Source organism: Lampetra planeri, chromosome 31 (genome assembly GCF_965212315.1).
Source record: "Lampetra planeri chromosome 31, kcLamPlan1.2.h2, whole genome shotgun sequence".
Classification (NCBI taxonomy): Eukaryota; Metazoa; Chordata; class Hyperoartia; order Petromyzontiformes; family Petromyzontidae; genus Lampetra; species Lampetra planeri.
Window position 1 is genome coordinate 11,099,546 of NC_136137.1, and position 23,612 is coordinate 11,123,157.

General features: G+C 42.3%; 1 protein-coding gene across 1 annotated transcript in view; it reads left to right on the forward strand.

Moving 5' to 3' along the window:
* Window positions 1-7,544: 7,544 nt before the first annotated feature.
* Window positions 7,545-23,612, forward strand: part of LOC144729223 (uncharacterized) — a 29,813-nt gene continuing 13,745 nt past the window's right edge. The window contains exons 1-7 of the mRNA XM_078609302.1: window positions 7,545-7,637; window positions 8,481-8,542; window positions 10,706-10,780; window positions 12,286-12,333; window positions 12,476-12,530; window positions 20,291-20,380; window positions 20,989-21,052. Coding sequence (XP_078465428.1) covers window positions 8,488-8,542; window positions 10,706-10,780; window positions 12,286-12,333; window positions 12,476-12,530; window positions 20,291-20,380; window positions 20,989-21,052 — 387 coding nt within the window. The 5' untranslated portion in view covers window positions 7,545-7,637; window positions 8,481-8,487. The remainder of the gene's footprint in view (window positions 7,638-8,480; window positions 8,543-10,705; window positions 10,781-12,285; window positions 12,334-12,475; window positions 12,531-20,290; window positions 20,381-20,988; window positions 21,053-23,612) is intronic.

Consider the following 23,612-nt stretch of genomic DNA (forward strand, 5'->3'; position numbering starts at 1 on the left):
ATGCCAAGTCTCAAGGCCACCCTGTTAAGAGGATCAATCAAGGTTATAATTTAATATATACCATTGTTATACAGTTAATTAAATAAACCCATGACTCAAAATAACATTGAATTTCGATTTAAAGCTTTCGTGACTGCAGGGATTCATATTCTTGGTTCTTTCGGTAAAATCACGTAGAAGGGAAATAATAAAATAATAAAAATAAAACAATAAAAATTCTCACGACGTTTAGGCCACAACGCAAGCAGCCATCCTCAGGTGAAGAACAGAGCTGTTGGAAAGACAGTGTCCTAATGAACACTGCTAAGCTTTGCAGCGTATTTTAAGCTGGGTAGGAGGAGGAGAGCGCCTTGACAAAGGAGTTTACATATCAACAGAGGAATTGAGCATGTTGATGACATGCAGGTATGGGGTTAGTCACTCCTTGTGGAATGTGCAGGTGGTGGGGGGTCTCAAAGTCATATTATGCTCGTGTATTATCTAGGATTAGTAATAAAGGAAAGTAAATTTTAATAACAAAGAACTGCAGCAGCCAAACCACCGCGTATCAAGCTAGTGCACTAGCAAGGGCCTGGGTCACATCGCTGCAGACGTAGCAAGATCTGAAATCGCTGCAACCCTCAAAAACGCTAAGATGCCAGCTAGCAACATCAGCAAAGATGAGCGTTTTGAATAATCTCAATTAAAAAAGAGGGATGACATTGTCATCCTCTCAGCCGACAAGGGCAATGACACTGTCATCATGGATAAAATAGAATATAACAACGAAATTCAAGAACTAAACGATGGCAGCTATACAAAAATAAAAAGAGACCCCACCAACAGCCTCGTCATAAAAACCAACAAAATAATTTCTGATTCAACCGCATTAATTGGAGTCTTTGCTCCGCTGCAAGTTTCCAGCTGCCACTCTCCCATTGACATATTTTTTTGTTTCCTCTTAGAACCTTTCACGCGACGGTCAATGGTATGGTGTATAGCAGATTGTGTATTATAAATAGTATAAAAGTGTAATGTTTAATATAAGATATTAGGTAATATATAGTATGGTAATTGTATAGTGAATATACAGCAGTGTGGTATACAGTAGGGTTTGTAGAATAATACATAGTGTAATATTACAATGTATAGTCTAAGGTAATGGGTAGTGTATAGTAACGGTGTTTAATTGGAGGCATATTAATATAATGCATAATGTTAGAGCTTATGTTGGTGCTGTGTATACATTATTATACAGTGTAGTTTAGATTGTAGGGTATAATATTGTAATGTATAGTAGTCTAGTTTATAGCATAGTTGTAACGCAACACAGGACAGAGTAGCGCACCGTGGCTGTTTCTCCCTCTCTCCCCCCTCCTCCGTTCCGAGCATAGATGGACTCGTCCGTCTGAACAACGCGAATCGCTGTCCGTGGTGCTAACGTTAAGAAAAAAACGCCACTTTTTTCAACATAGAAGTGTAATGTATAATGACTTATTGTTAGTAGCTCAGCTTATTGGAGAGTATTTTGAGTATATTGATTATATTGATGTAGTTTATATTTTAGTTTTTTTATCAGTTTACTATATGGTAGCCATATAGTGTAGTGTATACCCAGTTCCGTAATTTTAATAGCTCCGCTTATTGGAGAGTATATTGAGTACTTTTATTACATTGATGTAGTTTATATTTCGTTTTTTACATCGGTTTATTGTATGGTAGTAGGGTATTTGCAGTTCTTTAGGAACTCCTTTTTTGTTTTTCACATAATGCACTAGCTTGTAACGCGGTGGTTTGGCTGCTGCAGTTCTTTATTATTAAAATTCCCCTTCCTTTATCACTGCTAATCCTACATAATACACTAGCATAATATGACTTTGAGACCCCCCACCGCCTACACATTCCACAAGGAGTGAATAACCCCATATCTGCATTTGTCATCAACATGCTAAATTCCTCTGTTGATATGTAAACTCCTTTGTCAAGGCGCTCTCCTCCTCCCACCCAGCTTAAAATACGCTGCCAAGCTTAGCAGTGTTCATTAGGACGCTGTCTTTCCGACAGCTCTGTTGTTCACCTGAGGACGGCTGCTTGCGTTGTGGCCGAAACGTCGTGATAATTTTTATGTTTTATTTTTATTATTTTATTATTTCCCTTCTACATGACTTTACCGAAAGAACCAAGAATATAACATTGCATTGTTTGCGAGTGCTTCCTGGGTTAAATGTACCTTGGCTCGTGATTGCGGTGTCCCGGTTTGTGAGTAATGTCCCAGATGGATCGTAGGCAGGGCCAGCCTGAATTGGGGCACTGCGGTGGTGAAATATGTCAACTCCCTCTACGAACCCATGTTTTCCCACCACCTCACATCTTGGTGTCCCAACAAAACTATTCCTTTGTGGCGTCACCAAAATGGTGCATTCCTGTAGTGGTAACATCATTTGACTGTTTGGTGCTATTCAAACTGTACTTGGCATTGCAGATTGAACATTTCTAGTCTGTGTCAATAATTCGGTTGGTTGAATAAACACAATCTTTTTCTGAGAAGGGTGTAATTGTTGGTGTACTTTTTCGATTTAAAGCTTTCGTGACTGCAGGGATTCATCTTCTTGGTTCTTTCGGTAAAGTCACGTAGAAGGGAAGTAATAAAATAATAAAAATAAAACATAATAAAACAATTCTCACGACGTTTCGGCCACAACGCAAGCAGCCGTCCTCAGGCGAAGAATGAGAACATTATCAAGCTAGGAGCTTATATAGGTGTAGCGAGGAGGAGCGCCTTAACAAAAGAATGTGCATATGAAGAGGAATTTAGCATACCAATGGACAATGCGTAGGGGGTGGGCGGAGGGGTTTCAAAGTCCCATTATGCCCATGCATTATGCAGGATCAACAGCACCACGGGGGGGGCGCAAGGAACAGCGTTAATAAAGGAAAGGAATGTTAGTGATATGTAGCTGCATTTACCAAACAACCACGTAGAAAACCGAAGTGAAAACTACATAAAAAACTAAAATATAAACTGATACTTACTATACTCTACAATAAGCTGAGTTACTAACAACAAATAATAAAATTACAATTCTACGTCGTAAGAAGTATATAATATACTTCCGTATATAGTACTGTATATGCTAAGAGAATAAAGTTTAGATGGAAGTATATTATATACTTCTTACGACGTAGAATTGTAATTTTATTATTTGTTGTTAGTAACTCAGCTTATTGTAGAGTATAGTAAGTATCAGTTTATATTTTAGTTTTTTATGTAGTTTTCACTTCGGTTTTCTACGTGGTTGTTTGGTAAATGCAGCTACATATCACTAACATTCCTTTCCTTTATTAACGCTGTTCCTTGCGTCCCCCCCGTGGTGCTGTTGATCCTGCATAATGCATGGGCATAATGGGACTTTGAAACCCCTCCGCCCACCCCCTACGCATTGTCCATTGGTATGCTAAATTCCTCTTCATATGCACATTCTTTTGTTAAGGCGCTCCTCCTCGCTACACCTATATAAGCTCCTAGCTTGATAATGTTCTCATTCTTCGCCTGAGGACGGCTGCTTGCGTTGTGGCCGAAACGTCGTGAGAATTGTTTTATTATGTTTTATTTTTATTATTTTATTACTTCCCTTCTACGTGACTTTACCGAAAGAACCAAGAAGATGTTGGTGTACTGTATCTATGATCAAAGGTAAATGCTCTAAAATATCTGTATGATACATGGTACACTTAATTTTATAAACATGCTGAAATTTAGAGTTTGCCGATTTCTACGGTTTTAAGTGATCCTAATATTCCTAAACTATTTACATTTACTGCTACAATCTTGACTTAAATCTTTCGTGACTGCAGGAATTCATACTTTTTGGGTCTTTCGGTAAAGTCACGTAGATAAAAAAAATATTTAAAAAATCACGACGTCTCGATCACAACCCAAGCAATCATCTTCAGGTGAAAAAATACAGCAGGCAGACTGCTGAGGCAGGAAGAAAATATCCTTGCCTCAGCAGTCTGCCTGCTGTATTTTTTCACCTGAAGACGATTGCTTGTGTTGCGATTGTGACGTCGTGATTTTTTTTAGGATTTTTCTGTATACGTGATTTCACCGAAAGACCCAAAGAGTATGAATTCCTGCAGTCACGAAAGCTTTAAGTCAAGATTTAAGGAATGGTTGAATTATTTATATTTCTGATGTTTTTAATTGAAAATAATTCGAGCGAATCAGTCGATGTATTATTAAATACACTGTCTACCGTTTCACATTCAGCCAATTCATTACTATTCCCGGTAACTTTTACTGAAATACATTTTAACGAATCAGTCACTTTCATGAACGGCCGATTCTTTAGTACTTCTGGTTTTTATATCTCTCGTGCGCCCACCGCCCTCCCTATCGGCAACCACGGCCAAGCTGCTCCCACCGCTCCATGCGGCCAAGATGAGTCCACATGGAGTCTCTCCCTCCACCACGAGCAGCACCAGATCCACCAGGGGCGGTCACTATTCCCGTCATCGCTGACCCCAGGAGCAGCAGCAGTGCCTCCATCAACGGGACTCGGTGCCGCTCTCAACAGCCGTAGAAGGCCCATGGCAACTGCCACGAGCGGCTGCCACAGCAGCAGAAGCTGGGCCACATCTGCTGGCCCCAGCAGCAGCCTCGCCTCCAGCGGGACTCGGGCCACTCAGCAGCAGCAGGCCCATGGAAATTGCCACGAGTGGCTGTTACAGCAGCAGAAGCTGGGCCACCTTTGCTGGCCTCAGCAGCAGCCACGCCTCAATCAGCGACACTTGGACCACTCTCAGCAGCAGCAGCAGTAGCAGCAGCAGGCCCATGGCAACTGCCACAAGCGGCTGCCACAGCAGCAAAAGCTGGGCCACATCTGCTGGCCCCAGCAGGTGCAAATAATGTGTTTATGTTCATCATGAATGATGCATTAAGACATTACTGCACGCTTTGGATTTTATTCTGGTCTTCCATTATAACTGTAAGTCATTATTTCTTTATCGAAATGTTTTATAATTCATTTTATTTTGATGCTATTTCTTTATAATAGTAGTTGGTAATTGTCTATGGAGAGCATTATTCTTATATGTATTCTTTACCTGATGTGTTATGGTGTTATTTTCTTTATCGTGAAACTAATTTTTATATTCAACATTCTTAATGTTGGTGGTTCTTTAAATTTAGCATGTAATATCTCACAAAAATGTCATGATAGATTGTTATCATTTGGTATTAAATTAGATTTGGTTGAACTTCTGTTATAACGATAGTTGACAATATTATGGGTGTCCGTTGCTATGGTAACGAATGCCCCGCGGCGTTTCCCGTTTGAGCCGTTTGTGAAGGGCACAATGAACATGTGACCTTTTCCACCACTTTTAAAACATGTTATTTCTCTCCTTACATTTTGCTCCCTTTTATAATATATTCCATGTGGTTGCTGATTAAAAAATATTATTTTCCCCAAGTTGCTGAATCCCTAATTGTATTATTTGTAATGTGCACAACATTAGTTGTTCTGCACTTGGCCCTACTGCAGCAATTACTTTTCCTGACTACTTTCTCCATATCATTTCCAATGACTCTACTTTGTGATATATTACCCTTTAATTTTATACATTTCCAATATTGTCTGCTACCCGTTGTGAATTTGGCGATCCTTCTGAAACTATTGGTTAACCAATTGTGTGTACTTTTGCATATTCTTTTAAGCTTGCGATTACTATGGGAATGCCTTATTTGCCATCGATGTTAATTTATTTTATACGTAGAGATTGATAGAGATCCTTTCCCTTATTTTTTTTATATAGAAGTCGTTTTATTTCGGTGCTGTTGGAGATTTTCTGTAGTGTAAACTCATTTCATGTAATGCAGATGTCAATGTATTTCTTTTGTTTTCTGCAATTAATGAAAACTCCGTGAATGAATCATCATCCAAATACATCGGCAATTCCCATAGAGCTGCTATTTTAAATCTTTGGCTAAATCTTTCCCAGTCTGGTTTGGCACAGTCAGATATTGGAGGTACCCGAGATGGCCTTGTGAGCTGGCGTCCACGAGCAGGCATCAACTTCATCACTTCATTCATTTCGTTCCTCTTCGATGTCTCGGATGGATGTGCCTCCTCTTGTTCCTGGCACATCTTCTAAGTTCATGAAAGAAAACCGCTGTCACCAAATGTAACTTCGCTTAAATTGCGCTATATATTAACAGTATACGACTGACAATCGTGTATATTTTGTAGCCAGAATGGGTAACACATTTAATAAAATATATTTCTTCACAGTTGTAACAATCGGTAACTTGTTGTTAATTGTGTTTTTACCCTTTTATCTGGCAACAAAACTGACACCTTTTTTACAAGGAGTCAAAAAACCAATTATCATATTTTGCTACTAGCAAAGGAGGTTCCAATGGCGGTAATTGTTGTTTACACTCCAATACTTATTTATCCTATGACTTCATATGGAGCTCCCACAACAGACCTACTCCCTTTCCTCTCCAGGATTAACCACTTTCCAACTGCTATTTAACCCCTTCTTATTATTACACGCTTTTATTTAACTAACTCAGATTTCGATTTAAAGCTTTCGTGACTGCAGGGATTCATCTTCTTGGTTCTTTCGGTAAAGTCACGTAGAAGGGAAGTAATAAAATAATAAAAATAAAACATAATAAACACAAACTCAGATTGTCTGTTGTTGTCGTTGTATCCTCAAATCTTGTAACTACATTTTATCCCACTTCCCAATATGGTATCGACTGCAAACTTGGTATACTTATGTCATACTGATGACAATACTATATTCTACCATTAAAAATAAAACAATTTAAACATTCATTTGTATATGTTATGTTTCGGCTAGGGTCTAATTGTCCACGTTCAACTCACGTTGGCTGTAAATTACCACGGTCCCTTTCGTTATGGCAAGCTTCGGGGCCACTTCCTGGAGTCGTGGAGTTCTGCCATTACGAGTAGGGTACATTTCATTAAAGCGTATTTCTAAAAAAGTATTTTTAAATATTACTTATTATATCTGCTCTCATACTCTCTGCATTGCACCAGCTGACAGCCCTGTAAGCTGTCAGTTAACTGCCGCAACTGACAGCTCCCGCGGCTGTCCGCCAATCACACTCCACTCCACACCCACGTGCTGTAGGAGCAGGGCTCTGTCCACTCAGTGGTGCTGATCATGTTCACATTCAGCACGATAAGTCGGGAGCCACATCCCAGCAGTTCTCCGTCGTGGGATCACCTCCCTCCACCATACAGTCCCTCAATCTCCCCATACGTACGGATTATGCTTCACTACATATGCACTGCGATAATTACAGTACAGCACAAAAAAACAGACGGGCAGCGCCATGGATGGTGTTGCATAAGAATCAAATCCATTGACACTGTCTTGTTTTGTGAATAGTTCTTTGCCGCCCGGAAAGAGTTTGTTGGAATAACATTTTGCTTTTGTTTGTTTTCCACTAAAATAGAATGCTTGCCAGAAGAATCTTGGGGGGCGGGTGTGCTGGGCGGGGGTGCTGGGGGCGGGTGTTCCCCGGATGTGACGTCACGACCGGTGACGGGAAGTGCCGTTTTGGCGCGAAACGAGCGCAAATTCGGTTTCCCCGCCGGCGCGAAGCGTTCATTCCTGAGGTAAAAATTGTTACAAAAATACATTTACGTTGTAAACACAAAAATATCATCAAGAAACAAAACGCTGTATATACAAGCACCAATGAAATCGTATCGGTAAACGGAGCCGCTTATAGAGCAGCCAAATTCGATAGTTATATTAAAAATACTGTAATTTTTTTGCCAAAGAATAATATCACTACACCTCTGCTCCAAATTAACTTCTGAGGTAGACCAAGCGGCTTCTTTTTCAATAAATGTCCCTGTAACAGTGAGGGGGTGGTGAGACCAGCACCACGCCCGGCCGTCTGTCTCCCCAGTGCTGATATTAATTACACCGCCCCAGGTACTGTACTCATTTAAGGCTGAGTCGACGTAAGCGAAACCCTATCAGTACTGGTTCAGTAAATCAATCGCCTCTGATGTTGGGCCGTGAGCGCTAACCACTGCGCCACCGCTCCCCCACAGGAACGCATTCAGTACTCGGACATGCACATAGAAGCATGGAGTTTAAATAATAATAACAATATGCTGTTTTTTGTTGCTGTGGTTGTCTCACCTGATGACGATTGCTTGTGTTGCGATCGCAACGTCGTGATCTACCTACGGCTTACGAAGAGTTTGGATTCCTGCAGTCACGAAAGCTTCAAATCTTAATAAACACTCAGGCAGTTCTAGATTTGAAGCTTTCGTGACTGCAAGGATTCATACTCTTTGGTTTTTTCGGTAAAGTCACGTAGGTAAAAAAGAAAAAAGTGATTTATTATTTTATTTCTATTATTATTTTTATTATTTATTTTTACCGACGTGACTTTGCCGAAAAAACCTAAGAGTACTCAGGCAGTTGCTCTTGTGTCTTGTTAGAGTCGCCATGGACTGCTTCAGTATGCAGACCATAAAGAACCAGGTGGAGAAAATTTACCAAAGTAAGCAATGCCATCCTTGCCTTGCCCTGACACCACCTTCCCTGCCCTTCCCCTCATCCCTTATTTTCGTGTTGTCAGAGTCCTTATGGGCCATCCATTTAGTAGGTACGCAAAAATCTGTCAAAACTTGACCCTTTACCCCCCTCCCTGTACGCACGCGACGCGTACTTTTACACCCCCCCCCCACCTGCGTACTTAGGCTTAACGCACCCCCCCCGAATCCTATAGAACGGCCGATATTTAATCCACGCAGAAAGGATACATTTTATTTACGTGTTTAAGCAAACATTATACCGCCGGGCTATAACTAATTTGAAGGCCAATGTAGACAAATTACACTATGTAACACAATTTTTGTTCCTGGGTACTAAGTGTTATTTTTTAATTGCTTATGCCTAAAAAGTATAGAAATTGGATATTATTCCCCACAAACTTTGCTTTTGTGACCAGGACTTTATGTGAACGAAATACACAAATGCACACCACGTTTTCTCATTGAAAATAGGTACATTTCAAAATATCATTGTCCTGGTCACAAAAGCAAAGTTTGTGGGGAATAATAGCAATTTTCTGTATTTTTGAGACATAAGCAATTAGGAAGTAACACTTACTACCCAGGAACAAACACCTTTTTTTTTTGTTACACTGTTTTTATCGAGGCTTCACACCCCCCCCCCCCCCGTTTCCTATGCGTATGTACATTGTTAGTAGACCTCCCCATGAGCAAGCGTACGCATTTGGGTTAACCCCCCCTCCATGCATACGTACTAAATGGATGGCCCCTTCCTGCCTGTTTTAACCTCAATGAACGACCTTACCCTCCCTGTCATGCCTGCTCATTACTGCATTTCCTGCCCTACCCTCACTGCCATCCCTTTTTATGTTCTCTGCCCCCTGGTTCTAATAATATACCATCGAAACGTATTAGTGTTAAAAGGGGAATGTCAATTTTAACCCAGTTAAACTTTTTTTTCTGGAATTTCATCCTTAAATTAAAGTTGCCCCTTTGTGCGTGAATAACTCGTGTCGTATGTCAAACGTCCTTATTTGGGTTACGTTTCTGAGACCCGTTCGTAAGTCGATGTTTTCGTATCTCGGAAGTCAATACTTAATTGTACATACGGTCAGTGTTATAAAATGTGTTATAGTTCACTAAAAAATGGACGTATGTTGTGCATCACGCGGGATGCTGGGACCCATTACATCCCGTGGAGGATTGCTCCGCCAAACAAAATAGTTCTGCATCTTTTGTCCGTAAGTACGACCGAATGCTTGCAAGTCGGATGGTTACAAATAATAACGTGTTACGGCAGTTCGTAGTGCGGATGTTCGTAAGCCGGACTTCCGTTTCTTTGGGACTGCCTGCACCTGCTTTATAGTCCTTTCCTGTGTTTAACAAAATATTTGTGAAAAATTAGATTTTGTTCTGGGTGTTAATTTGGTCTTGTGCTCATCTCATGGTATGGGCAAAGGGTGTAGGGAACTGAGTAGTGGGTGGGGTCAGACTACCTGGGTAGTGGGTGGGGCTACCTGGATAGTGGGTGGGGCTACCAGGGCAGTGGGAGGGGCTCCCTTGGCGGGGTTTGCAGGCGGAGTTTGTGGAGCCTATGAGCATTCGCTGGGGCCATTGTTAGAGTAAGGACTGTGGGCCGAGCTAGTGGTTGAGTGGGTGTGGCTATATGAAAGTGGGCAAAGCTGAAGGAGAGGCGGTGCCAGCCCACCACCATGTGTCGGTTGAGCTTCCCATAAAAAATTGTACCTCTGTTACTTATTCTAGTCACTAGCTCACTGGTGGCTAATCACCTTCTAATCACTGTTTTATCGATAATACGATAGTTACTGTTGCCGTTTTGTGGACTCATTCTCAGAGACTGTTACATGTCGTCCATGCAGTGTTCATCCACCACTCTGCAGATCAAAATACTCCTTTCTGCTTCTTTCCCATGCACTGCTCCACCTTGGAACTCGCTCCTTCGTCTCCTTCCTCCCTTTTCTCAAGCTCTTATAATAACCAAATTAAGAAAGTGTTAACGTTTACCTATTACAAATTAGATTAAGCTTTGTGTTATTGACCACTCGACGTTATGGGCCTTGGATCTGTGCTCAGTGATGGTATTTAATGAAACAACAAAACATAGTTTATGATCATCTTGACATTTGCAGGGATATTGTTCCTGGAAAAAAACATTCCGGTGTTGAAGCAACGGAATTTTCTCTCGACCAAGGATTTAAACATTGGTGAACAGCCCCAGCACCACACACATATCAGCACAACAGCTGCCATTTAACACAAAGTGGTGGTCACATCTTTACAGCGCTTGTGCCAGGATAGGTGCACTTTGAGGCCACGGGACATTTAGAAGGCTCCCTAGCAGGAGGTGACAGGATACGATTGTGCCACCTTGCTGCGTTTTAGCTGTCCGGCACTCCGCTTGTTGTGCGTCGCTCCTCTGCACTCCAGTGTTGTCAGAGAGCAAATGCCTCCAACTGCCCAGTAGCAACCTTCAAGGGTCGTCTCCACAGAGGCCTATTTTGACACCACTGGTACCAGTCATTGGCAAGCCGACTCAGCTCCACATTTCCCTGTACCATATTCCATTATGTTAGTCCATGCCATGTCCATTTAATCCTTTCTATCCAGCCAAACAGAAGCTGCTTGGACATGCGGTGGCTCGGCATGCGTGCTACATGACCCTTGCAAATACAGCCTCACCTGGTAGAGGAGCTCTGATGGAACCGTTCAGATCTTTCAAGAATCTGTGAGCTCCTCGCACAAGCCGGTCTACTTTATCCCGGGAGAAATCATAGCCTGGCGAGCCTGAATGTTTAAAGCCATTGCAGATGTTCTTTAAAAGGGTTCGATGTTTTGTAAGCATACACAAGGGAGCGCTTAATTGTGACAGAGAAGACCCGGCGTGTCATAGGGAACGATAGGCCAGGGAGCTTCCATACAGCGTTACGCAGTCAAATTAAAGTGAATGCTACTAAACTGATTTGGAGTGACACCTCTGCTGGCAAACTGGAGCTGGTCATAAATATACTGCCCAGGTATTAAAACGTTCCACTCTATCCACAAATGCCCCTTCACTCATGGAGAGTTGAGGGGGTGGATTATATGATTACGTAACATACCCAGGCAGGTGCTTTGTTTTTTGGGGGCTGATTTTCAGGCCCCTTCTGAGTAGCATGATCCAGGTTCAGCTGCAGAGTCTCCAACTCTTCATAATGAGCAAGAATCACCACATCATCTGCATACGGAACATGGAATGCTTCTTGAAATATATGGTCAAAATATGTTATATAGTGCAGGGGCCATCAGACATCCCTGTTGTACCCCAAGGTGAACAGATAATAGCTCTGGCTAGCTTCCACGCAGCTTTATCCAGGTTTGCCCACCATCATGAAGGTATTTAATAACTGCGCAGAGGGTCAGAGACCCCAAAAGCACAAAGAATAACCCATAATCATGGCCTTTTAATAGTATCATAGCCTGCCTGGGAAGGCAACTTTGGATAATCCATGCCAGAATCTTTCCTGGCACACTGAGGAAGGAGATACCCTGATAATTGTTGGAAACAATGCGGTCTCCCTTCTTAAAAAAGCTGACTGCCAGGGAATCTTTTAGTCACGCACAATAGAAGCACAAACAACCCTCGGCTTTAGTCAGCCCTCCCACAAATCCCACGAGTAATACTCCTGAGCGTGTGCCCTGTGTCTCCACTTTCTACTTCGTTGTGTTACAGCAAACACGTCGCTATCTCGCATGACGGTGGCCTACCACAAGACGATGGGTAAGAATGTGGAGCAGCTATGAGTCGGCGACAAGGGAGGGTCACGCGTATCTTTGTTAGAGGGAACCGATCCCCAGGCGCTAATCCCTGGTCCCTACCCCCCCCCCCCCTCCGTGTGTGTGTGTGTGCGCATCTCCCACAGCCAGGATGCATTGCCTCCAGTTCAACATTGACCACCAGCAACAGATTTTCTCCAGGTGCCCCGTACATACCACATACACTGCTACGTGGCCCAGCAGTAGCGGGCTCACTGCTGCTTGCAGAGGTTCGCAGTTTTAATCCAGAACCTAGAGGGTCCACAAAAAAATGCTATTAACTGTATCCCTATTTGTATGGTTTCCCATTATGCATCGCGAAACAGATTCTTATTAATTCCAATGTTTTGCAGATAAGAGGAGTCTTGTCAGCAAATTCGTTGTATCATCGATTGGCTAATTCGTCATGCAAAGTGGTCTCATCCAGAACTTCTCTTATGGAGCAAGCCGCTTTATTCATGGGCAAACCAGTGTCCATTCACCTGTCCATTCATTTGTATTTGAGTGGACATTGGCTACATTCCAGAGATTGACTGGAATGCAATGAACATTGCTCTCAGTAGCAGAGCAGGTAGGAATATGTTGTCCTGTCGTTTTGGAAGTTATATAATTGGTTTGATACTTGCTCTGTCTCGGGTATGATTGAGTCATTATACAGGATGACAAAAGCCAGCCTCATTGTCCAGATCATTTAATGTCTTGTTTGTAACGAATGGATTTGACACCCTGTTCAACCAAACACACGGTAAAGATTTTAATGTAAACAAGTCTGTTATTAAGAATGACACTCAGTCCAAAAAATACTTCATACTGTTAAAAAAATAAAAAAATTAATTGACTTAACTACTGGACATCTGTGAAAAACAGCTTCATAGCTCATTGCATTCCTCCAGTCTAAATAAAGATTCTGATTCTGAACTCAGAATTTGGGTTAATACGAGACCACCCACTGCACGCTATGATGATTTTAATTAAGTAAACAACACAACAAAGGCAATTGTCTTGCAGGAAAGGAGCGTCAACAGGCGGGATGAAGCCATGTGCAACAACGGATTTTCAAGTGTAGTTTTAGTACACAATACCCATCTTTGCTGAAGAGCGTGACAGTATTTTATAATTTAAAACTCGATTAAACCCCCCATGATTACTCCTTCCCACCTTCTCTGCATGGTGATTAATTTGCAACAATTAACGTAATCTGGTTGTCTACATTCAACAATTTATTGTTGTACCTATAACAGCTTTCATGACTTCTTTCCATGCAGTCCTGTCCAAGATAAAATGAACCTTAAAATACATGGTTTCGCATTTTTCAGATGAGAAGCAGTATATCGCTTGTATTTCCGCACAGTTTTGTAGTATTCTCGCCCATGATGGGGTGTGTCGAACTCAATTTCATTGGCAATCTCCCCATTTCAGCTCTCCAGATTTTTGACGATAAATCTCTTGCTAGCAATGTCCTTTTACATAAATAATTGTATTCAACATTTCTGGCGAGACACTCATCAGTTTTTGAAGGAACACATGCTTTACAATCATCACCCACTGTCATGTCACTGAAATGCAGTGGAACTGTTGTTTTCGGTGGGAGAGTCATTTTTCTTTAACTGTTTTTTCCTATATTCTTGGGTCTTTCGGTATAGTCGCGTAGATAGGTTCTAAGAAAATAATACAAAATAACAGAAAACTACGACGTTTCGATCGCAACGCAAGCGGTCGTCTTCAGGAAAAGGGGGGTTAGCTTCCAAGGCAACTGTTTATTAGGGTTTGAAATGGGCGTAGCCCAAATGTCAGCAGCCAATGCTAATGTAAGTGTTCGGCAGCGAGCCCGGCGGAGGTTCGTTTTACACTAATCAAAGGGCTGCCAGGTGAAAATTAGCATGTTAAAGAGAGATTAGCATGTTATTGGAAGATCTAAGAGCTGCAACCAAAGGGTTGGCGCGCGAAGTGACTGAAAGCGCAAGTTTGAAATGGGCGTAAGGCACAACTAACATTGGAAGGTGTTAGAATGGGAACATCATAGCCAATTATGACTTAAACTGGTTGATAACATCCTTCCAATGATTGCTCAGTTTGTACCCATCTTGGTTGAAATTGTGTCTGTGTCTATATATATGGATGGCTTCATGAACGAATCTTTGTTGATAGCCAGTGGGCTGGCAAAGTACCTTCATCTTAGAGAAATCAATTTCGTGTGAGCCCACCGCATTAAAACAATGATCAGCCACGTTCGAGGTATTGGTCCTACCGTGTTTCAGATTTTCCTTATGTTCACAAACACGGTCCGAGACATGTCGCTTAGTTTCCCCAATGTTACTACTGCCGCAGACACAGCTTAGTTTGTAGACGCCGGGGTATTGCATGTCACGGATCACATTCTTCACAGATGGGATCAGATCACGAATTTTATGGTCTGTGTTAAATCGAACCTGGATCTTGTGTTTGCTCATGATTTTGGAGATGTTTTTAGTGACCCCTGCTATGTATGACAAGGTAATGGTTTTGATTGGGTCCTCACATGGTTCTTTCCCAACGGTTGGGGTGATTGCTTTCCGGATTGTGTAGTCTGAATATCCATTCCTCTTGAGAGCTTGGTGTATGTGTTCCAGTTTACTGGATTGGTGATGATGGTCGGAAATACATCGAGCTCTATGGTGTAGAGTTTTTATGAGGGAATTCTTCTGGGATGGATGGAGGTGGGAGTCCGGTTTTAGGTAGGCATCCGAATGGGTGGCTTTTCTGTAGACAGTGTCCCATTGAGCCATCAGGTCTCTTTTAGATTAAAACATCCAAGAATGGTAACTTGCTATCCTTTTCCACCGACATGGTGAATTTGATGGCTGGGTGTATGGAATTGATGTGGTTGATGAATTGATTCAGAGCTGGTCGGCCATGTGGCCAGATGACAAACGTGTCATCTACGTACCTCTACCAGAAGGACGGAAGTAGAGTGGATGCCTGGATGGCATCTGTCTCAAATTTTTCCATGAAAACATTGGCTACAACTGGAGATAAGGGAGAACCCATTAGGGTACCTTCAACTTGTTTGTAAAATGTTCCATTCCAGGTGAAATAAGTGTTGGTGAGGCAGTGTCTCACCAGGGCCAGTACATCAGCATTCAGTCCTTGTTGGACCAAACCTTTAATGATTGCAATGGTGTCAAGCAGAGACCACATCGAAACTAACGAGCAAATCACTTGGAGATAGTGAGATGTCCTTCATTAACGATACCAAGTGAGCTGAGTTGAGTACAGCTGAGGTGGTCTTACCAGTGAATGGTTGTAAGGTCTCAGACAGAAATCGGGCCAGTCTGTAGGTGGGTGAGTCAATGGTGGAGACGATAGGACGAAGGGGTGTCCCTTCTTTACGGATTTTTGGTAAGCCATACAATATGGGTGGTCTAGCAACAGGGTTTTAAGGAAAACCGCTTGGTTGGTTCGATCAAAGATGTCGAATCAGTGTTTTTGTCCTCAAAATCCTCAACTTTTTCATCACTTCGAGTGATGAGATGGGCTCATTTGTCTCAACACACGTTCTTAGCAATGGCAGACAGTGCAGTTTTTTTCCAAGGGAAATTTTCTTACCGTCTGTGTCTCTGCTCGTAAAATCTATGGGCTGCAGGCAACGTGGCAACCTACTCTTTATTGTACCACTTGGTGTGTTTACATTTGTACGCACATTCTAATGCCTGATATACGTACACTTTTGGTTTTGCATTCACTTTATTTTCTCGGGGCTCTTGGTCGCATTACTTGTTTGCACCGTGGATGGCTCTTCCAGGTTTACCTGTTTCCTTAGTCGTCACAGTAGCCATGATTGATTCTCATTTATCATTTGATGTCTTTCCATGCTAACTTGGCAGAGTCTTTCTGAAGCTAGGCTATCTGCCCCTCATGGGCGTACATCCCCTTCCTTGATTCCAGCCTCCTCTCCCTCGTATGTGTAAGGGTGTATCCACGGCCTCAGAGCCGATGTTCTTCTAAGAGCCGGGTCTGTCTGGCTGGGTGTCATGACCTGTGCCATGACCAGGGCCGAGTGAGATAGCCTCTCCCAGCACCCTTAGCGGAAAACCTGGGAGCAGAACAGTTAGGCAGATAGCCTAGGGGTGTATCCCAGTCCAGTATAGGTGAAGGGGCCGTTACCCCTTCATACGTTGCCCTGTGCCGAGTGTAAAGTTATAATGAATAAGTGTGCCTCGACTACATCGTCTCTGTCGCTTCGGAACCCATCTACATATGTAGATAGACCAGTTGCCCCCTTTACATTATCTGGATGATCAGTTTTCTTGTTCGTCTGGTGTTGTGTTCCCTTGTTAATGTATGTCTGTGAGGAGTTTTACAGAAGGTTGCAGTGTTATCTTGTGAGATTCCCCCTGGCATCTCACTTCCCGCAGTACGTGGACCCATGCCACTTGCTGCCTCAGACACATGTGTAACCATGTCTTGCTCACAACATCTTTGTGATTTCTGGCCTCACGTACATGGAAGTAATACATATTACACACCCTATTTTCGTCATCATCTTTCCCCCCCGCATAAAATAAACGCTTAGAGTGTAGAAGTTAATCTCGAGGGTCTTTATCTGGTTTTTGCTGCATAGTTGTGGAGGTACCCAGTCTGTCCAAAGATGTCATCAATTTCCCATATCTCTTTAATTTCCTCGCCCAACTACTGAAAATATGTTTTGGTCTTTGATGGTAGACGATTCAAACACGTCAATATCACTGACGTAGGTTGCAGTTTAACAGGCTGGCCTTTCACTCGACCTCAACTTCCTATATCCAGCCTCGGATTCAAAGGGTCATTATATGCACTTGTATGTCACGTTTGCTGCTTGGATCAAAACAGGTAATGCTGCTGAGAGCTTTTTCCGTGCTCTTTGTTACATGGCCCCTCATGTGTCGATCCTCATCTACATATCCGTGTCAGAGGACTCGTCCCATGGGTGGGGAATTGTCCTCGCTGATGGCATCGTCCACGTTTCCGTTTTCTGTGTCGGCTTCGATCACAGTCCTCTGATCACTGGGACTAGAATTATGTACATCATTGTCCCACGTTATTTTACGCATGTCTTGAGTGGTGCAAGCTGCATCCATGTCTTATGCCCAACACGCTTTTATCACACTCCCTGCTTTTCCTCGGCCGTGATCATACTCCCCGTATTTACGTCGATATTGCCGATCTATCCGCATCTATCTGGGCCACTTTCATGCTCCCAGTCAGCTAGGCCGTGCCTTGTTTCAGAATCGCTGTAACTTTTCCAGCATATTGAAGAGTTGTCTGTGGCAGTGACCTGAACTTGTTTCATTCGTAACTGCACACGATCCTTGAGTTGTTCCATCCTAGATTTGAAGCTTTCGTGACTGCAAAGATTCATACTCTTAGTTCTTTCGGTAAAGTCACGTAGGTAAAAAATGAAATTAAAATTAATAAAAATAAAACAATAAAAATCACGACGTTTCGGAGGCAACACAAGTCTCCGTCATCAGGTGGGACCGTCACAGCCAGATTTGCTGCTTATTGTTTTATTTTTATTAATTTTTATTTCATTTTTTACCTACGTGACTTTACCGAAAGAACTAAGATTATTGTTCCATCCTATCTAGCATGTACCTAATATTCCTCTCTTTTTTTCTCATATATATGTTGAACTTCTTTTGCACTGTACATATTCAACCATGCTAATTTTAGATGTGGGGAAGGACAACAAACTAAACACAAAAAGTAGTTCCAAAGAAATTAGTTTTCAATCAAGATTTTAAAACTTTGATTTTTTAAAATAAGTTCTACAACATGAATTTCAGATAACACTTTCTTTTTCCCACTAATTTATTCCTGATTGGTATAGTCTCCTATGTCATCATATTCCCCATTTACCACACTGCCTCTCTTATGTATGTATGTTGAACTTCTTTCAAAGCCGCGAGGAAAGGACAACAAACTAAACACAAAAAGCAGTTTTAAAGAAATGAGTTTTCAATCTAGATTTAAAAGTGCCATAGCTCCAGTGGCTTCCTAATATCGGAAGGAAGAGCGTTCCAGACGATTGCAAAAGTGCATCCAAAAGCGAGCGATGCAGTGACCCTCTTTGTTCGATTGCTAGCCAAAAGTCGCTGCGAGGATGACCGAAGTTCACGTGATGGTTTATGCTCCTTGAGATCAGCAAGGTAATCACAGATGGGCATGCCCCCCATCTATGCTGTATATTTGCTTACAGGTCATTGTATGCCCTATGTCCCTTTCGCAACTCAATTGCTTGGCTTTGACATTCCCCTGATATAAGCTCAATTATGTGTGAATAAACCCTGATAATATCCACCAATTTATCATGAAGCTCTTGGCCATCATATCTAAAAGCAAACTTTAATATTTGCTGTTTTTGAATAATATAAAGCTGATACATAATGGCAAGTGAGATTAAGGAGACTCAAAGTGAGTGCTGCGGAATATATATTGAAGGAGAGCGAGAAGAGATTTGCCTACTGGAAAAAGAAAGCCATTGCTTTTGAAAGGGAGATAAGTTGACATTGCACTGAACGTGCTGTAGACGACACGAGATTTAAAAAAATGACTAAAACAAGTCCGTTGAAAATTTTCAAGATGACGACACATCTCTATGTAGGACATTGGAGACGGGTGTCATCGTTTTACACGTCGTCAAGACCCATCACACATGGCAAGTTATCGACTACTTCGATCACCTGGCTACCGTGCCGTCATCCATCAAAGCTGCTTTCTGCGTTGGGCGAGTGACGTGTTCGACGACATTACAATACAAGGGACCTGTCTGTTACTCGTCCATTGACTTCAAATTCACCAGCCACAGAAGACTCGAATACGTCTGTCATGTCACCATTTCACCATAGACTGAGACCATCTGCTACAGACTGTGCCTCAAATGAATACGAATCTATGGTTATCACTACCTGACACTTAACCATTCCATTACGATAATCTCATTATCACATTTTACACTGACAATCACAAGAACATAAAAAAACTGGTATCGGAGCCTATGACGCAATTGGTATTCTAAATGTAGTATATGCACCCAATATTAACCAGGCTTCATATCCTGAAAGCCGATTGCCTTTGTTCCATTGCTTGCCTTATCATAATCATCATAGCGTGCAGTGGGTGATGCTTTATTAACCTAAATTCTGAGTTAAGTAATTGATTAATACCTTTTTGTTTTCAGTGCGTAACAGGATCAAGTATTCTTTGGACCAAGTGTCAGTTACATATTTGATGACTGGTACTCTGATTTTTAATTAGACGTTTTTGCATTTAATTGTGTGTTTGCTTGAGTGGGGAGCGGTAGTGTAGCGGTTAGCGCACTGCGCCGAACCCGGTGACCCATGTTCGATTCCTGTTCACGGGCAACAAATGCGGTTGGTCGTGGTGATGGCCACTCACCCCATCGTGTACCGTTCCCGCCTTCATAGGTGCTCACTAACATCACTTTCCCTAAAAGTATGTTAAGGCTACACGGGGGATCTTTATTTTTTGTGTGTGATTGAAGAGTGTGTCAAATGCATCCATTACACGCCAGATATCAAAGAATGTGGACAATACGACTGGTCACTGCGTATAATGAATCAAATATACCTTAAACAATCATTAAAATAAATGACGGATATCTTCCTGGACGACGACGACCCCCTGCTGTGTGGACCTGAGGTCACTCACGAGACATATTCGTGATATCCACTTCCGAGGGGCATTCTCTAAAACAAAGGCTTGCTCTGTGAGGTGTGAGAGATCCAAGTGGATTCTTCGTCACTTGGCATGATGGCGACAGAAATCGGGATAAAATTGGGGGGTTGGGGGGGGAGACACAACGTGATTTTTTAAAATGTTTTAAATGTGTTACGAGCGAAGGAGCTCGGAAGTGTGACGTTATCGCGGGTGTGCATGTGCAGGCTGGGGTATGTGATCGAGTCACATATTAAGCGCATCGAGCACTACGACGTGGCCATCAAGGATGTCAAGGAGATCACGTCGCAGCTCAAGTAGGGAGATTCGCACGCGACGATTCTGGATCCTATTCCTTGGATCGTGTTTTCTCACGGTTACGCATTTATTCCTGCTGTGCCCATTGCCTAATTCAATCAATATAATCAAAGTTTCCTGTTTCCTCGCCCTTCGTTTTAATACTCTATATTTATTGAGATCTTGTATATAATTATTACTATATTTTATTATTGCTATATTTAAATCACGTTTTTACAATGACCAGGTTACTATGGGTTCTACAACCCGCACACATGTAATGCTGAGAATATAACCCCCTACCCGAGCCCTGCACACCCGCACTACCTGGGGTAGAGTGTGAGCTGCACTCTGCGTGCACGGAGCAGTGTGGACAAGTGCGTGCAGTCACAATTCCCCAGAATGGCTAACTGCAGTGCCTAACTCAGCTTTGAATTAGTACCTGTTTACCTTATGTGTGTAAACAGCAGCAATGGAAGAGACCAAATATGCGGCCCGGCGTTGTTGCTATGGCCACACCGCCCACCTCGGTGCGCTGTTGCCAACCTTTTAAGTGGCTGCTCGCTAAAGGCGCTTGCACCATCGGCCTGAAAGGCTAACACGGGTGGGGGTTGTTCGTTCTGTGCAGCGTCAAGTTCAAGGAGGACATAAGGAGCCTCTCCGACATCCTCGGCAGCATTCGGGAATACAACGTGCGTCTTGAGCGCCTCGCGCACACTTGGCAGCGTGTCCTCACCGCAAGTCACGCATTCAATGTGGACGGCGCAGCACTTTGCCAAGCTGTGGACTATTGGAGTTTTATAATAAAGGCCCGGTTGTAGTTGGTTTATTCCATTTTTTATTGCATAACCGGTAAAAAAAAAGGTGACCAGTTTGCCACGCAAACAGAAATGTCTCGTGATTAGCATAAAGTTTTGAGCTGAGAAACCAAGGGGGCCGCCACTGTGGTGCAAGTGGTAATCAGCATACTGGACTTGTAATCCAGAGGTTCCCGGATCGATTCCATCTCACAAGCACGTAGTTGAAACAATAGGGAAAGTTTCTTAAATCCCAACACCCCCACTGCCTGTCCACCAAGCAGCATCCGTGAGTACAGCACAAATACCCGCTAGAGCTCCCTCGAGGTGATGACCTCCCGGCAATGGCGTGAACAAAGCAAGCATACAACTGCAGAACTGCACCTTTACCTTATCACTGATGCTCGAGCGTGTCAATCGGTTGCGTTCATGACTCACATTGCACTGGAAACAGTTACCAGATCCCGATTTTCGGAACTGGTAACGGATTCTGAAAAGAGTTGTCGGTTTCCCAGTTATCATTTAACAACCCTAGTTTTGTTGTGGCCTTAGCGGACATAGAATTGTGATGATACTGAGATGCTGTAACGATAGTTGCGGTTACCTATGGCGCTGTAAAGACCCCTGGAGGCATTCGGCCGCCTTTTAAAAATCTAATTTGACAACAACAAAAACTCAACACATTCGTCAATAATATTGTCTTTAAAGGAACAGTCTATGAGGTAGTCTTATTGACAAAAGTGTTGATTTGTTTTTGTTATTTGTGATAGTGCACCACTTCCAAAGCAGCGACGACAGCATTACCAAATAATTTCTGAGAATGACATTCATTGCCCGTGACTTAAAGCTTTCGTGACTGCAGGCATTCATACTCTTTGGGTCTTTCGGTAAAGTCACGTAGATAGAAAAGTTATTTTAAAAAAATCACGACGTTTCGATCGCAACACAAGCGATCGTCTTGAGGTGAAAAATACAGCAGGCGAACTGCTGAGGCAGGAAAAATATAGCGAGAGAACTACTGCAGCAAGAGGTTAAATAGGTGTGAGATGGGTACAACCCAATGGTAAGTGGTCGGGGCTAGAGATGGAATTTACAGTAATATACCTCGGCCATTGTATTGCTAGAGATTAGCATGTCAATCTTCTTCTGCACCGTAGTCGTGGGGTTACATTTACAGATTGACATGCTAATCTCTAGCAATACAATGGCCGAGGTATTTGACTTGTAAATTCCATCTCTAGCCCCGCGCACTTACCCTTGGGTTGTACCCATCTCACACCTATTTAACCTCTTGCTGCAGTAGTTCTCTCGCTATATTTCTCCTGCCTCAGCAGTTCAACTGCTGTATTTTTTCACCTGAAGACGATCGCTTGTGTTGCGATCGAAACGTCGTGATTTTTGAAATTATTTTTCTATCTGTGTGACTTTACCGAAAGACCCAAAGAGTATTAATTGCCCTGTTTATGCAGAAGGGGGCAGCACTTTCTCACCCGATCTGTCCACTGACAGTAATGCTTGTCTTGCATTATGGTCAAACCCTATACTATAATAAAACTATAAACTAAACCATTTTTTATTTTGCCAGGTAAGGTCCACTGACCTATATAGCTCTTTTTTCATAAGCGACCTGGCCACAAATGATAGCTCAACGAAGTAGCTTAGGGGCCATCCATAAATGACGTCACGCACCTAGGTGGGGGGGGGGGTCAGACATTTGTGACGATGTGTGACGAGGGGGTGGGTTGAGAAATGTGACGTCACATCAAAATGTGCAACTTTAAATAAATATAAAATTGTTATAACAGCACTAATTTTGATAAATTTTCATTATTAACTATTTGATTATTTAAGTTTACTAAGGTCACCTTTTATTTATTCCATGAAGGAGCATTTTTCTTCTCCATGGGAGAATGGAGAAGCATACATTTAGAATTTTTTTTATTATTATTGTTATTGAACATTTTGATTCTAATGATTTTACCAGGGCTTTTCATTCTGTCAAATGAATGTGATTGTTATTATTGTACTCTCAATTTTGCTTCGTTCTACTACAAAGTTTCAAGTATTTTTTTATAGTTATAATTACTTTTAATATTTTCAAATTATAAGAAAATTTCAACATAATATTCTGAACATCTGCAGTTTTAGTTAGACGTTGAATATTTTCAAGTGAATTTTATGCTAAATGTAAGCTTTCCAACGCCTCCTTTTTAATACGTGTTTTCTGCTACAACATCACAGTGCAGGGCCACATTACATACGCACTACAATGACAATAGTTTAAAGGGTTTTGAAGCATGTTTTATTTTAAAAATGGAAATATGGTTTTGGGGGGGGGGGGGGGCAGAGCTTTGTGACGTCATATTTGAGGAGGGGTCTGACTTTTTGTGATGCCGTGTGACGAGGGGGGGGGGGTCAAAAATCGTCCAAAATCACGTGACGTCATTTATGGACG